Here is a 14,639-nt window from a genome sequence, read left to right as displayed (position 1 = left end):
GGAACAATTCTCTCTGTGCCCTACCAGCAGCGTTTTGTTGGTTTTGGAGAAATTTCAAAAAAAAAAAAAAAACAAAACAACACCCTGTCAGGTGTAAGACTGCTCCGGTGACCTCGTTGTGCTCGTGCTTTACTCAGCCCTTGCTGCCAGCAACACACCAAGCCCACGGTGGCCGTGCTGGGGACACCCTGGGTGGCACAGGAGTGTTAGAAGGATGGCATCAGGATGGAGCTATCACAGCGCTAAGAAGTTGGAGACACCCGTTAGGGACTTCACACTGTGCTTGAAATGATTGATTGGGGGCTCTGGGGCCACCACCAGCAGAAGGACATGGAGCTGGTGGAGCGGGGCCAGAGGAGGCCACAGAGATGCTGGGAGGGCTGGAGCCCCTCTGCTGGGAGGGGGGGCTGAGAGAGTTGGGGGGGTTCAGCCTGAAAAAGAGAAGGCTCCAGAGAGAACTTAGAGCCCCTTCCAGTCCCTCAAGGGGCTCCAGGAGAGATGGGGAGGGACTCTGGATCAGGGAGGGGAGCCACAGGATGAGAGGGAAGGGTTTGACACTGAAAGAGGGGAGATTTAGGTGAGATATGAGGAGGAAATTCTTCGGTGAGAGCCTGGCCCAGGTTGCCCAGAGAAGCTGTGGCTGCCCCATCCCTGGAGGGGTTCAAGGCCAGGTTGGAGGGAGCTTGGAGCAACCTGGTCTGGTGGGAGGTGTCCCTGCCCAGGGCAGGGGGTGGCACTGGATGGGCTTTTAAGCTCCCTTTCAACCCAAACCGTTCTGTGATTCCATGATCTTTCCAGCTCTTACTGGAAGTGCTCACTGCAGTTTTTAACCACGTTCTGTGTCACAGAAGCTGGTTCCTCACCCTGCTTTTGTGTAACTCTTGACACAAAGCCCAGATTTCAGCACACCGTTAACCACAGCCCAACCAGGCAAATTTTTGTGCTTTTTAGCTCAACCTGAGTTGAGCTGGCTATGCCAGAGGCAGAATTGCTTTGCTTCGTAATTTCTCACCCACATTTAAGGGCAATAAAAACAAGGGTTGCCTGGCAACCCCTGGAGAGGAGTTACCTGGCAGGACAATGGAGAAAATACTCCTTTTATTTTGCATGAAGCAATACTCTCAAATAACAGCTACTTGCAGTTTTTGTATCTAGTGAGCTCCCTTCATTCAGCTCCTCCTCTTTGGCTTAGGGCTGTCTTTGTGCAGGACACGCTGCAAAGCTCCTTATTTATTGGGGTTTTTTTAAGGTCTCCGGCACTTTTTTTCACCCAAGAACATATAAGAATATTTCTAGTGTTTGTGAAACTATAAATTATTATTAGAGTGATTATTATCTGTGGGCAAAACAAGGAAAGTAAGGTTTAAGACAGACACTCCCTCTAACTAAATGGTTTTTAATCACTGATCCACAGCCTTCAGGCCAGTGAATTCAGCCTGAGCAGGCTCTAGGAAGGGAGACAGGGGAAGAGCAGCCGCCCTTCACAAACAGACCTGCACAAAGGACCCTGCTGTAATCCAAAGCCATGATCAGTAGTGGTACTTCAGATCTTAAGCAGCTTCAGGGGTGGCAATGGACTCCCAAAATTCTAAACCTCTCCTCTGTTTCCCACCCCATGGGTTTTCCAGAGGCACAAAGTGCTCAGCACCCAGCTCTGGATGGAGGCAACTTCTTTCCCTTCAACTGCCCAACAGGGAACTGGAACCTGCTTTTCTAATCAGATCTCAAGAATTCCAAGCATTGTTGTTCATTCAAACATTCTTTGATCGTGTCAATCACCCACTTCCACTCTTTGGCTCACCTGAGGAGAGGACCTTTCCTTTTGGTCACCACCTGCCTGGCACACACTGAGCTGGAAGAAGTTCTGTATTTGAGGAAGTAATTCTTTAGGCTCTCACCTGGGAAAGGAAAGCTTGGTTGGATCACCCTCTGGAGTCCATTGCTGAGGAACCATCAGCCAGAGGGTCTGAGGATTATTTCCCCTGAAGGCAGGAGGATGAGGCTGCGCTGCCAGAGCGGGGAGAAGGCTTTCTCTAAGAGAGAACCAGAGCCTGGCTGAGATCACAGTGTCTTCTGAGACAGAGGTTTCAGTAAGTGCTGTCCTATCAACGCTCCTGGCCAGGGGGACATTCTCTCTCCATGCAGAAGGAATTAGAGGTGAACACCAGAGACACATTAATCTGAGATGTTCTGATGAGCCAAAGCTAAATTGCGGTCTTCAGAAAACAGAAATCATAACTCACCTGAAGAGCTGAGACTTGTATATACAGGTACATAAAATTGTGATGGGTTTATTTATTTATTTTAGCTAAACTTAAGCTCGTCTTCGTTTGCTCAGTCTGATACACACGGGTTTCTGCATTCTGTAATCTTTGTAACCATGAGAACTAGCATTTTTTCCTGTTTTCTTAAAACGAAACCGTAGATTCTCTGACAGTTTCTCACCCAGAAGGACTGCAAGGCTGTAAACAAGTTCTGAACAGTGTACGATCTGTTATTTAGTCACAGGAGCTGTGGGGAGCTGAAGAACAGAGATTGGTCTCGGTGCTATGAACACACAAACCACCACACAGGGGTTTGAGCTGGAGGAACTGGTCGGGTCAGAGATTGTCTTGTTTTCTCACTCCAAGGAGTTAGTCTGTGCCTGGATTTAAGGTCGGGCATGATCATAGAATGGTTTGGGTTGGAAGGAACCTTAAAGATCATGGAGTTTCAACCCCCTACCATGGGCAGGGACACCTCCCACCAGACCAGGTTGCTCAAAGCCCTGTCCAGGGCTGCACCGCTCCTCCTGGTATCGAGGAAAGAGCAGTTGATCCTTTGGTCAATCATGGAGCAATGTCTGAGCAAGACTGTGCACCATTTCCCTTCACTACCCCATCAGCTGGCCCTGGGGTGAGGGATGTTCTTCCAACAGGATGATAAAAAGCAGCCCTGTGCCTTTCAGCTCTGTAGGAAACATTGGGAAAAGCAACTATCAGATGTAAAGAGACAAGAAGCAGGGTTATAAGAGGGCACTATGAAATGACTTAAAGTATTTCCTAATGTTTTCTCTGATTTCTTTTTCTCCAGGCTTTCTTACAGCACCACTCGTGGAACCCAGCTGGGAGCTGCAGGCTGTGTTTTAAGTTGGAGAAACGCACCTTCCATCCCCCAGAATTTCTGTGGATTGGTGAATGTTGTTTGGTATCAACCATCAACTAACAGAATCCCCAGGAATCCTAACTTCAAGGAAATAAGGATTTAATTCAAACCTTCATACATTGACCACTGCAAAGAGTTTTAAATTGTCTCAGAATGACTCTTCGAATGCCCAGCCGGCTATTTCCAGAGTGGAACACGACAGCTCGGTTCTTAGCCCTCAGCACGGTAAATGCTGAAGAAAATGCTAGTAAATATCCCCCTGAGTTACCAAATAGATGTGATAAGGCTTTAATCTCAGACTTCCTGAGCAGAAGTAAAACAATCCGAGGTTTGCTGGCCCATCTGGCTGCCGGCCACGGCCCCGGGCAGCGAGAAGAGGCACCTCTGTCAGAGCCAGGGGACCCGCTCCCCACCAGAGAGAGAAACAGCCCCGATTCCAACAGCTCCATTTCCAACAGCTCCATTTCCAACAGCTCCATTTCCAACAGCTCCATTTCCAACAGCTCCATCTCACACCTCCTCTCAACGGCGTCTCCCAAACCCACCTCCTCCTGCCAAGACCGAAACCATCGGCATCGGGCTCTTTTGCTGGTAAAAAAAAAGACAGATTGTTCTCTTCTAGAACAGGACGTCTTTTAATCCTGTGATATAATCCCTCTTGTTTTGGAACCAAACCACTTTTAATATAAAAATATACACACTTTCTGCCTTGTTTGGTGGTTTTTTTTCTCCCCCCCTCTCCAGATTTTAGCAGATGTACTAGGGAAGGCGATGAGTGTTTATTCAGCGCTGTACATCAGCACACCAGTTTGGGGAACACAGATGCTGGTTTTTATGCCAAGTGCTATTATATTGGTGTAGACAAGTGTAGAATAGCCTGGGTCTTACCTTTTTCCTTGTCCACGCTGCTTGCAGGGGAGGAAGGTCACGTCCATAGCCAGCAGAATCAAGATTTCCCTCCAGTAATTCCTCCTGAAGCCTCTCCAGAGCAGACCTGCCTCCCCGTGTGTCGCTCACCTCGGGGACACGACAGAGGCAATTCCAGAAGCACCCATAACAGAATGAAGTCATTAAACAGGGAAACACTAACTACCTTTAGAACTGGAATTACTAAACTGAGATTAGAGCTTGACCTACTCCAAGTCAGACCCAGGTAGGAAGAATTCCAAAGATGTAAAAAGGTGACTCTCTCTCGAACGCCGCTACTTCAGGTTGTGTTTGAATAGATCAAAGTTACTTTTTTTATCAAGCTGTGTCTGAACTACTTGAATACTTGGATGTCTATTCAATTATTCAGCATAAGTATGAAATAATTAGTTTCCATCTGTGAGCAGAGGTCAAGTTAAGGCAGATATTTGGCTGATTTGGGCATGTATTAACTCACACTGCACAGCTGTGCTGGAGCTCCGAGGAGCTCTCCTTGTCTCTGCTGCCTTTCCCCATTAGCTCTTTTCTCACCTGAGATGTAATAAGAACTATAGTAATGAACTACAAACCAATTACTGCCACTACAAGGTGACTGGGAAATAATTCCCCTGCACTGGAAACTCTCTCTCGAACGCCGCTACTTCAGGTTGTGTTTGAATAGATCAAAGTTACTTTTTTTATCAAGCTGTGTCTGAACTACTTGAATACTTGGATGTCTATTCAATTATTCAGCATAAGTATGAAATAATTAGTTTCCATCTGTGAGCAGAGGTCAAGTTAAGGCAGATATTTGGCTGATTTGGGCATGTATTAACTCACACTGCACAGCTGTGCTGGAGCTCCGAGGAGCTCTCCTTGTCTCTGCTGCCTCTCCCCATTAGCTCTTTTCTCAGCTGAGATGTAATAAGAACTATGGTAATGAACTACAAACCAATTACTGCCACTACAAGGTGACTGGGAAATAATTCCCCTGCACTGGAAAAAGGGGCACCCATGGAAACTACCCACCACAGTTACCTGTTGGAAAGTACAAACTCCTGTTACTGAAGGGAAGTTTGGGGGGGCTGCAGGGGTCAAAAGCATCACTTAATCCAAATAAAGATTAGTCAGGTTCATAAATACATCCTCTGGTAATTACAGAGACTGATCCCAGGCAAACTCCAGCTGAGGAAATCTGCAGACTAGAGGGTGACTAAAGGAAGGCTGACTGCAAGTCTTCCAGCTGCTTTGCATACATATTAAAAAAAATATAATAAAAACTGCCAAGAGATTGGCTTGGATTTAAAAGAAGTGTTAGAAGAGTCACCGAGGCAGCTACAAGACTGACCACAAAACACCTCAGGCACCTCGTTTCCCCTCGAGTGGACAGAGGGAGTTCAACAAGTGGTTCTAGGAAGCTTGAAGAGGCTCCAGTCCCAGCTCCCAGTCCCACACCAGTCTGCTCCACTGGGATGGCGACGGCACCGATACTCGGGGAGGAACGACTGGGGCTGCTCTGAAACCTATTGCAAATTCAACCACCTCTTCAATTCAGCACCACATTTCTTTCCTTACGAGTAGGCACAGTGGTGTAGCTGAGAAGAAACTACTATTGAGTAAATTTAATAGAAAATCAAATACTTTAATGAAATTAGGGAGCATGAGAGTAACAGCTCAGAGATACCACTAGAACTGATACTACTGGGCTGTGGGGGTTTTTGCTATTATTTTTTTTTTCTATTTTTTGTTTTTCCAAATGCTCTGTTCTTCAACAAGCATGCAGATTGACAAACTACTAATTCTTCCGAGTGTCAAAGATCCTGAGTAAAGAATTTCAAACCACTTAAAATGAATATATAGGAAATGTCTCATGAGCTGGTGGCCCGCACACAGCATTGCACAGATAAAAATATACTACTCTCAATACACAGAGCTAAATACTTTCACATTTATCAGAATTTTCTACACAAGTCTTTAGATAGAATTCAAGTTTTGAATTTTCTGTATATATCTTCCACCTGTATTAAACAAATGCTTATTTACATTGTGGATAAAGTGTAAAGGCTAGTAAGGCCATATTCCCATACTGTACTGTAACACTGCAAAATATATATATACACATATATAACCTAATATAGGCAACAGTTCTAAAAAAAAAAAGTCACCTTACATTTGTACAACATAATTGAATCAGTATGAAAAGACAGCTTTGTTAGCACCAAGCCACTCCCAATGGGTTTTACGACCTGTCTTGAGCCTTCTAGTTCCACAGGGAAGGACTATCCCGGAGAGGGAGCACTGGAGGTCCTGCTGGCAGAACTGGAAGTCCCAAACCCCACTGCACTGCACTACAGGACCCAAATTACTACAGAGCAGGCACAGGAGCATCCAGAGACAAGTCCTGCAGCGTTACCGGGTGACGCTCCAGCAGAACAGTCACCCAGACATTTACCACATCGAGTCTTTCGCACCATCCCGTGCCACCAGGATCTTTCCTTTGGATTCACGACAGTAAGTACAGAATTTGCCAGCAGAAGGGATGTTATAGGTGGTTTACGGGGTGGGTTAACCCTCTGTTGCAAAGAGGGAAGAGCTCCACCGCCTTAAATTCCAAAGGAAAGACCTTTTTTGCCCCAAATTCACCGCCTGTGCCTGCTGTGGCCAGGGTGGTCTCGGTCGTAGCGGTGACTCGCTCGCTCGTAGGAGCGCGACCGCTCGTGCCTGTGGTTCCTGTAGTAGTGACTCTTCTTCTTGTACTTCCCCGAATGGTCGGAGCGCTCCCGGGAGCGGCTCCTGGAGCGCGACGAGCTGCGGCTGCGCGATTTCCGCGGTTTGTGCGTGGAGTATTTGTAGTCTTTGGATTTCTTGTAACTTCTCACCTTGGAACCTTTGTAGCTCGAACTGTGGTTGAACTGTCTGGGAGGAGAGTCGCTGCGGCTCCTGGAGCGGCTGTGGGATTTGGAACCGCTGGATGTGGAGTAACTTTCACTTTTCCTATGGAGAAAAAGAACAGGAGAGAAAACATTGTTATCTTAATATTAAATGGAATTATTCTACGTTACCGTTAGCACCTAAATGTAGTCACATATCCATATGTGACTTATGCACCTTATCCATATGCACCTTAAAGCACACACTGCTGTGTTATTTCACAGCTGCTGTGGTTGAGAGACTACCAAAGCTCACCCTGTGAAATTATCTAGTCTGGGGGCTTCCCCCCAACACAGCCTCCTCCTCTTACAGCAGCACTTACCTGTGCTTGGGGGACGCGGATCTGGAGGGGGATCTTGAGTAGCTTTGATCTCGACTGCCGCTTCGACTTCTGCTTTCTCTTCCTTTCTGAACGCTGCAAGAGACAGTAAACACTAAAGTTATTTTTGCTTCATGTAGTAACGGGAAGAAAATAAGCTCCATCATTATGAAAGCCTCACCCGTTGACTGGGCTGTTTGAACTCATTCTTTTTGCTCCCTCCGTTTTCCGTTTCGCATTCTTCATCGCCTGAACAGGCAGAGGTGAAGGTTTATTTCCTTTAACCTCTTTTGGAGACTCTAGAGAAACAAAGCCTTTGTTACCTTATTTTGAAAGTAGAGATAGTGACTGAAAGGACTGAAGCCTCCCCTCACCCCGTTTCATCATCTTTGCAATAACCAGTCCTGTATAGGTGCAGGTGGATGTGCACACACATACACCCCCACAAGAAATAGATCTGAAGGACTTCACACAACTTAATCTGAAACATTTCTGTCAAAATACTGAATTAACACCAGGAAGCCAACTGCAATAATCACACATTACTTTCAACTTCTTTTTCTTGCCAATTACTGACCATCTTTTTAAAGGTAAGTTACAAAGGAAGATGGTAAAAGTTATCTTCAAAACAAGACATGCACTGGACTGGAAGCTTCAGACCAAATATGCAAGAAAATATTCCCCACCCACCACCCCAAAATCTACTGCTGTCAGGAGTTCCTAACCCTAACCCTATCTATGCTTTAGCATTTCTTTAGCATAACATGCCAACTGCAAGTATTTGTTTGACTCTATTGCCAAAACCACATAAAAGCAAGTCTTTCTACTATATAAATTTAAACTAGCCTTAATTTTAGGCTAATTTGATTTTAGCCTTTATTTGTTTCAAGAAATTACAAAGTTACAATACTATTCAAACTCTGCCATTTGAATAGCTGCTAGAAGCCAACTTAAAAACAAGAAGAGACAAACCACACTGTATTTACCCTTTTGGGATGCACATACACATTTAAGATGAGTTATTAAGAACAAGTTATCCAGCTACTTACCATTTTTGGGTGCAGGGGAAAATCCTGATGTGTTATCCAAACTTGGGGCTCCCTCAGGTACTAGACCTTTAGCTTGTGCTTTTGCCTCTTCGATAGCTAATTTCTTCTTTTCCACTTTACTTTCCAGATCAGATAAATCAACCTGTGAAGGCAGGAGCACTGATTATGACAAAGCTTAATAAGCTGGACTTTCTGCTTGCTTTCAGGGGCAGGTAGAGGGAATTCTAAAGAGACCCAGCCCCCGTGACTACTATCCCATTCCACTCAATATCCAAGCTCACAGCTAATTTCAAATGGAAGGTGGTTTTCCAACTCGTGTTTTAAGCAGCAGTCTTTGAAGAACGCTCACAATAAGAAAAAAGGAGCAAACCTTTTTCCGAGTATAGAGCTGCAAAATTTTTATGCAGATTTCTTGAATCTCTTCCTCCGTCGTTCCAAAGAGTAAAAACCAGTGTGGACGATTGGGAAGTGGAATCTGAAAAGGAGGGGAAGACAACGCTGAGTTTTCCGCTTCTACTAAAAGACCAAACAAACTTCAAATGGATGGAATTACACTCACCTCCAGCGTCCTGGCTGCGAGGTAAATACAGGCACAGGCAATGCTTTCTGGCTGGAACCTCACAAAAACGTCTGTTCTCAGGCTGTCGTTCATGTAATTCCTGAAAGACAGGATATCAGGGAAGTTGCACCACACTGCCAAACAGGATATCAGGGAAGTTGCACCACACTGCAAAGCTGTTTGGTGTTTTTTTTTGTTTTGTTTTTACTTTTATAAGGACTATTTCTTTCTGCATTCAGTTACTGCATGCAGTTCTTACTGCATTCAGACTTTACTCCTGTAAAATTTAAAAAAAAGTTGAATGATTTTACTAAAAAAAATAAAAAAAAATAAATCCCTCAAGGGGAGGGATGTGTGACAGAAATTAAGTTTGATTGACTGACTGGCTGCTGAAAATTCAGTGGTGAAAAGAGAACCAATTTTAACTTCACTTTTCCTTCTGAAGCTCTACCAACCTGCTCTCATGCAATAGACAAGTTATTTTCATCAAGACAACATACAATATAATCTGAAGTACTCAGTTATAGAGTTTTAGGTTCACATGTTTCTCTGCAATAGGGCTGAGCCCTGATGGTTTGCTGAAAGCTGCAGCTCCTGGAAGCAGATCTCCCATCAAAATGCAGTCCCACTTCAGCACGTGTCAACTTCCAGTGGAGATTTAAGGGGTCCATTTTCCTTCAGAATCGTGATTTTTTTTTCCATCCAGAACACAATTCCTTTTGATGCAAAAAGCGGCCATAGAAGAAATCAGGGTGTTTGGGAACATCAATTCAGGAGAATACTCAGTATTCAGGCAGATCTCCTCTTTGGCACATGAAATACGGTTTCCAAATTGTCCCATTTCAGTAAGGTTGCTTAAAATGAACATTCACAAAGTGAGAAAACTGTAAAATATTGCATATATTCCAGTCAGTACACTTAAGCATTATTCCTCTAAATCTTAAATACACAAAGTAACTTCCTCTGAATCTGTCAGCTGATGTGCTTAAAAAGATCTAGATAATTGAGCACATATGTCAAGCAAAGTGAGAAAAAGCTAAAATGAGACACAATAGAAAAGTCCTCAAAGCAATAGGCTTTCTGAAAGTAGTCATTAACCATGTGGGTACCCAGTATACAAGGATTCACTAAACCCCACGACATCCAAGCCAGAGACCACAGTCCAGACACTTGTAACCAGTTTATACAGGGACTTGAATCCCAGGAGTATCAAACTCCCTGTTGTCTTATACTGGTTTATACGAAGAGCAACTGCTACAGCAGAGAAGCAAAAACAAGCATCAGCTCATCTTTCTGGGAGAAAGGAGCTTCAAAACCTCATTTTCTTGTCCCACTACAAAAAGACAACAAACCTTTTGGCAAAAGAAGCGATAAAGTGGCACTTCAAACATCTGGAAGTCATACAGCCTTTTTCTAATTTGCCAAATTGAAAAACATGCCTGCTTTTAAGTTTGTACTCTGCATATTCTCCCTGTGGGCTCAGAATCAGACACATAAGGAAATGAATCCTTGTCACAATATTTTTAGAAAAAGGTAATGTTTAAAAATGCACATTTCAAAAAAACAATTATACTGGATATCCACCAGTTTTCAGGTACTGGAAGCAACAAGCATCAGTACGCAAATATGGTATTTTAACATCTGAACAATTTCTGAATTGGGGTAATTTCCTCCCTCCTCCTCACCTACCCCTCTCCTTCCATAGCAGGAGCAGTCCATAACTCACGTTCCAGTACTTCATGCAATGGTACTGGGAAGTTTCTCCAAGTCCCAAGTGTTACATGTGATTCCAAGCTTCACACACCTACTCAAAAGTTTTCTAGCTAGCTTACAAATGGCAACTACATTTCAGCTTTTCTTACGTTAATTCACCCCTTTAAGACTTAAACCCCAACTTAATTTGCTTTATCATTTTAAGAATACATCATTTTAACAGTTAGAGAGATATAACATTAAAAAAATAATAATAATCTTTCCGAACTTTAACAATCAGGTTATCAAATATACAACAGTCAAAATGCACAATGAAAATAAAAAGTCAAAAAAGTATAAGCACAAGCAGCAGTTGGCCAGTTACTATACTATCATGTATATACCACCTGTCTAGAGCCAGCCTTCTCTTGGTAGAGCCTGCTTTGGTTTGAGTGAAGACGGCAGCTATCCCTGCACCATAGCGCTTGGGCAGCAGAGGAGAAGTCTTAGTCACTTACCCTCAGAGGCTACCCTTTGATTAAAAGAGTACAGAAAAGAAAAGTCAAAACTGGTTCTCTACACACAGCTCACAGTACCAGACAGTTCAGTCAGCAGAAATATGATCTTTGGAATTCACTAAAGGTTTTTAAAACCACAGTATTGTTACAAAAAAAAACACATTATTGTCTAAAAGCATTATCTATTTCTGAAGTTTAAGACCTTCCCATCCCCAAGCAAATCTTTACTGTATAATGAGAGTGACGAGGCAGAAGACATTTCTTGGCAAACATGAAAACATTGAGTTTATCCAGTCTCAGAAGCTGACATCTTGCATTATCCATACAGATAAATAACATTTATCTGCGCTGAGTTTTTGATACACCTGTAATCAAGCTCAAGCTCTGGGAAAAGTCATTTCCCAGCACTGCTAACAGACTTTCAGCTACACATAATTTTCTCTGAAGAACAAAAAAAACCCCCAAGGAAAGGCTATAACCCAGTCAACATTTTCCCTTCAGCTGAAAAGTAAAAGCAGAGAGGAGGGAGGTGAGAAGTCAGGGTGGAAAGCTACCTTACCATTAAAACAGCGCCTGCGCTGAGTTTTTGATACACCTGTAATCAAGCTCAAGCTCTGGGAAAAGTCATTTCCCAGCACTGCTAACAGACTTTCAGCTACACATAATTTTCTCTGAAGAACAAAAAAAACCCCCAAGGAAAGGCTATAACCCAGTCAACATTTTCCCTTCAGCTGAAAAGTAAAAGCAGAGAGGAGGGAGGTGAGAAGTCAGGGTGGAAAGCTACCTTACCATTAAAACAGTGCCTCTGACTTAAGAGGCCGATCAACATTTGGGTAGTAGTTTGGGGCACGCCAAGAAACACTGGAGCTGTCTGGTGTGGCCCACAATCACCTCTGAGCAATGCTGCCCAGAGTGCCTCAAGTGACATATTTCTGCTACTGCCCCTGCTGGTCTCTTAGAACAAAGAAAAATCAACTTACCATGAAGTCTGGACCAGGTGTTGGTTACGTTCACATTCTAATACCTGAAGGTACATAACGATTATCTGGAAGATATGGGTTATTGAGTTATTAACAAGAATCTCCAGAGCCACCTATTTATTTCAGAGGGACATCCATGAGGCATCTGTTATTCTCTTTCAAGCTCTAAAACACTCCACATGAGAGAGTGCTTGCAACACCCCCAGTGTTTATTCACACAGCTTCTGCTCTCCAATGCAAAAGTTTGCACGAGTTGACACTCGACCAGATCTGACCTTCCTAGCTCTCCGTCTTCTGAGCTCATTCACCAGCCTATTCATCTAGGTGTCTTGTCTTCAACTGTTTTCATGCTAGGTATGTGCTCCTATATAATTCACGACTCCTTTTTAGCTGTAACTCTGGAGAAAATATTGCTAGCTGCAATAGGCAGTAACAGAAGTGTAACGGTACTTGCGCAGAACATGTGTCTCACAGTTCTTTTTCTTATGTTTGAAAGGAAAACAAGGATGCAGATAAGACTACTCTAACAGCAAAAATTCATACCAAATACCAATTAACAATCAAGTACAATTGTCCCCTGGGGTACATAAGTGAATTCTGAAAATCAAGTAGGCGTTAAATGATCTTAAAACGCTAATTTTTGGAGGAAGAAAGAGCAAGATCCCAAGTTCTGCTGGCACAGAAACAGGAGGTTCTTTTTAGAACATGTAGCTACTTAAGGCATAATGCTAATGGTACTAAAGCACCCAACTTAAAACATCTGCAGTAGTTACATCCTACAAATATCATCCTGGTCTGATCCATGATATTCAAACATTGAGAATTGTCTCAATTCTAGTCAAGCCCTTCACATCCAAATGTACTTTTCAGAAAACCTAAGAAACACTGACTAGCTCATATGGGTTTAATAAACCCAGCATGTTTCCACAAGGAGTGATCATACACACTGTGTTTCTGATAACAAGATATCACAACCCTGGGTCTCCAAATTCCTTTCTGCTGAAGAATCTACATTTAGTTGACATTTTCTAACACCAAAGCTACCTACGTATGTAATTCGACTTCAAGGAATACTTAGAATCTGCATCCACCTCCAGTCGCCATTCAGCAGTGATTTAAGACCAACTAGTAAGAATCTCTTAAATGAGAAAGAAAACATTGGGATGATAAGAAACCAGCTTTAGTGATTTAACTAGCCTTATCACGTACAAACTATACAGCTTCTGTGCAGTCAGGCAGTCTACTCAAAGCATTTATAGCATATGAAACATTGATGGTAAATTTAACTTATAGAGTACAAACCTTATGAGGGTGCTTTACATGAACACAAAATCCCAACTCCTTTAACACTCTCCTTTCTGCCTTAATAATTTGGTTCTTCAAGTTCACATATTCTTGATCCAGTATAAGGGGCACAGGTTTTCTGCAAGAGAATTTCACATTCTGAGAAGATAATCTTAACCTCAAAGAGTACTCATAGGCAGGTTAAACTGTGTTTGTGTAAAAGTAAAAGTCATCACTATTTTTAACACCAAAAATATTTACTTAATAAAACGGATCCACTCACTTTTCTCCTTCATGACATCTCTTCAAGATGTTCCCTGATTTATGAAACAGGGAATGATACTATCATCGGGCCATGAAGTTTAATAATTAAAAACCAACATAAATACTTCAGATTATTTCAAAGTCTAAGCTTACTTTTTTTCTCGTAGATGTCTAAGGCGATGGAACACGTTAATGACATCCCTTATGCGCCGTGGTGCTTCTTCAATTTTGGATGCCAGATGAACACAGGCCATTGACACATGCTGAAATATAAGTATTGCAACATACTGATGTTTTGCTCAAATCAGGAACTGATCGCCTCCAACAGCTTAAGGAGGGATAACAAGAGAAAATGGTGGTAAAACAAGGAAATACTAGAAATTTGACAAAAATCAGTACTATGTAGCTTTGTAAAATCATGTTGATTGATAAGTAAAATCTACAGGCCAGTTTCAACACTCTGATCATATGTAAGTTGACAACTTGCGAAAACAGATCTAAGATTAAATAACATTTGTAGCCATATACAACTTTTAAATATTTTCTTACCTCCATGGAATGCTTCACAAAAGACTTGGTATAAAAAAAACGTTGAAATAGCACCTGTCCTGTAGCCATAGCCACCTAAAAAAAAAGTAACCACAATAGGTATTAAAAAAAACAACCACCAGTTGCAAAAAGAAATTGCCTAGAATGATTTCAACAGATTTCAGACCCAGAAGAATAGCTCAGGTATATTTAAATATGGGTATAAGTTCAGTGATATCTAAAGAAAACTAGGACCCTCACTTCAGTAATGAATTAAGTTACCCAAAATATTATCAACACCACAAACACTGCCTGTAAGACAGACGTTAAATCAAAAAACTTCTTTTATGAAGTATGAAAACACACTCCAAAACAAATAAAAGAAATAAAAAATCCCCCAAGCCCTACAATAGAACCCACTAAAGCTCTAACAGTACACCAGAAAAACTTTTTTTTTTTTTTTTC

The 14,639-nt window shown here is 42.6% G+C and overlaps 1 protein-coding gene and 1 long non-coding RNA gene across 2 annotated transcripts in view; both read right to left on the bottom strand.

Moving 5' to 3' along the window:
* Positions 1-3,226: 3,226 nt before the first annotated feature.
* Positions 3,227-4,568, bottom strand: LOC106887698. Its single transcript, XR_001411944.1, has 2 exons — positions 4,033-4,568; positions 3,227-3,732 (listed from the first exon to the last, which is right to left on the bottom strand). It is a non-coding gene; the product is annotated as an uncharacterized LOC106887698 (long non-coding RNA).
* Positions 4,569-5,671: 1,103 nt separating this feature from the next.
* Positions 5,672-14,639, bottom strand: part of CCNL2 (cyclin L2) — a 10,258-nt gene continuing 1,290 nt past the window's right edge. Inside the window, exons 3-12 of the mRNA XM_014941337.1 lie at positions 14,196-14,270; positions 13,800-13,909; positions 13,401-13,521; positions 12,099-12,163; positions 8,909-9,008; positions 8,720-8,824; positions 8,350-8,491; positions 7,482-7,599; positions 7,304-7,396; positions 5,672-7,044 (exon numbers count right to left, since the gene is read on the bottom strand). Coding sequence (XP_014796823.1) covers positions 6,690-7,044; positions 7,304-7,396; positions 7,482-7,599; positions 8,350-8,491; positions 8,720-8,824; positions 8,909-9,008; positions 12,099-12,163; positions 13,401-13,521; positions 13,800-13,909; positions 14,196-14,270 — 1,284 coding nt within the window. The 3' untranslated portion in view covers positions 5,672-6,689. The remainder of the gene's footprint in view (positions 7,045-7,303; positions 7,397-7,481; positions 7,600-8,349; positions 8,492-8,719; positions 8,825-8,908; positions 9,009-12,098; positions 12,164-13,400; positions 13,522-13,799; positions 13,910-14,195; positions 14,271-14,639) is intronic.

Source organism: Calidris pugnax, unplaced genomic scaffold, assembly GCF_001431845.1.
Source record: "Calidris pugnax isolate Ruff unplaced genomic scaffold, ASM143184v1 scaffold82, whole genome shotgun sequence".
NCBI classification, from domain to species: domain Eukaryota; kingdom Metazoa; phylum Chordata; class Aves; order Charadriiformes; family Scolopacidae; genus Calidris; species Calidris pugnax.
This window is presented reverse-complemented; position numbering and strand designations above follow the sequence as displayed.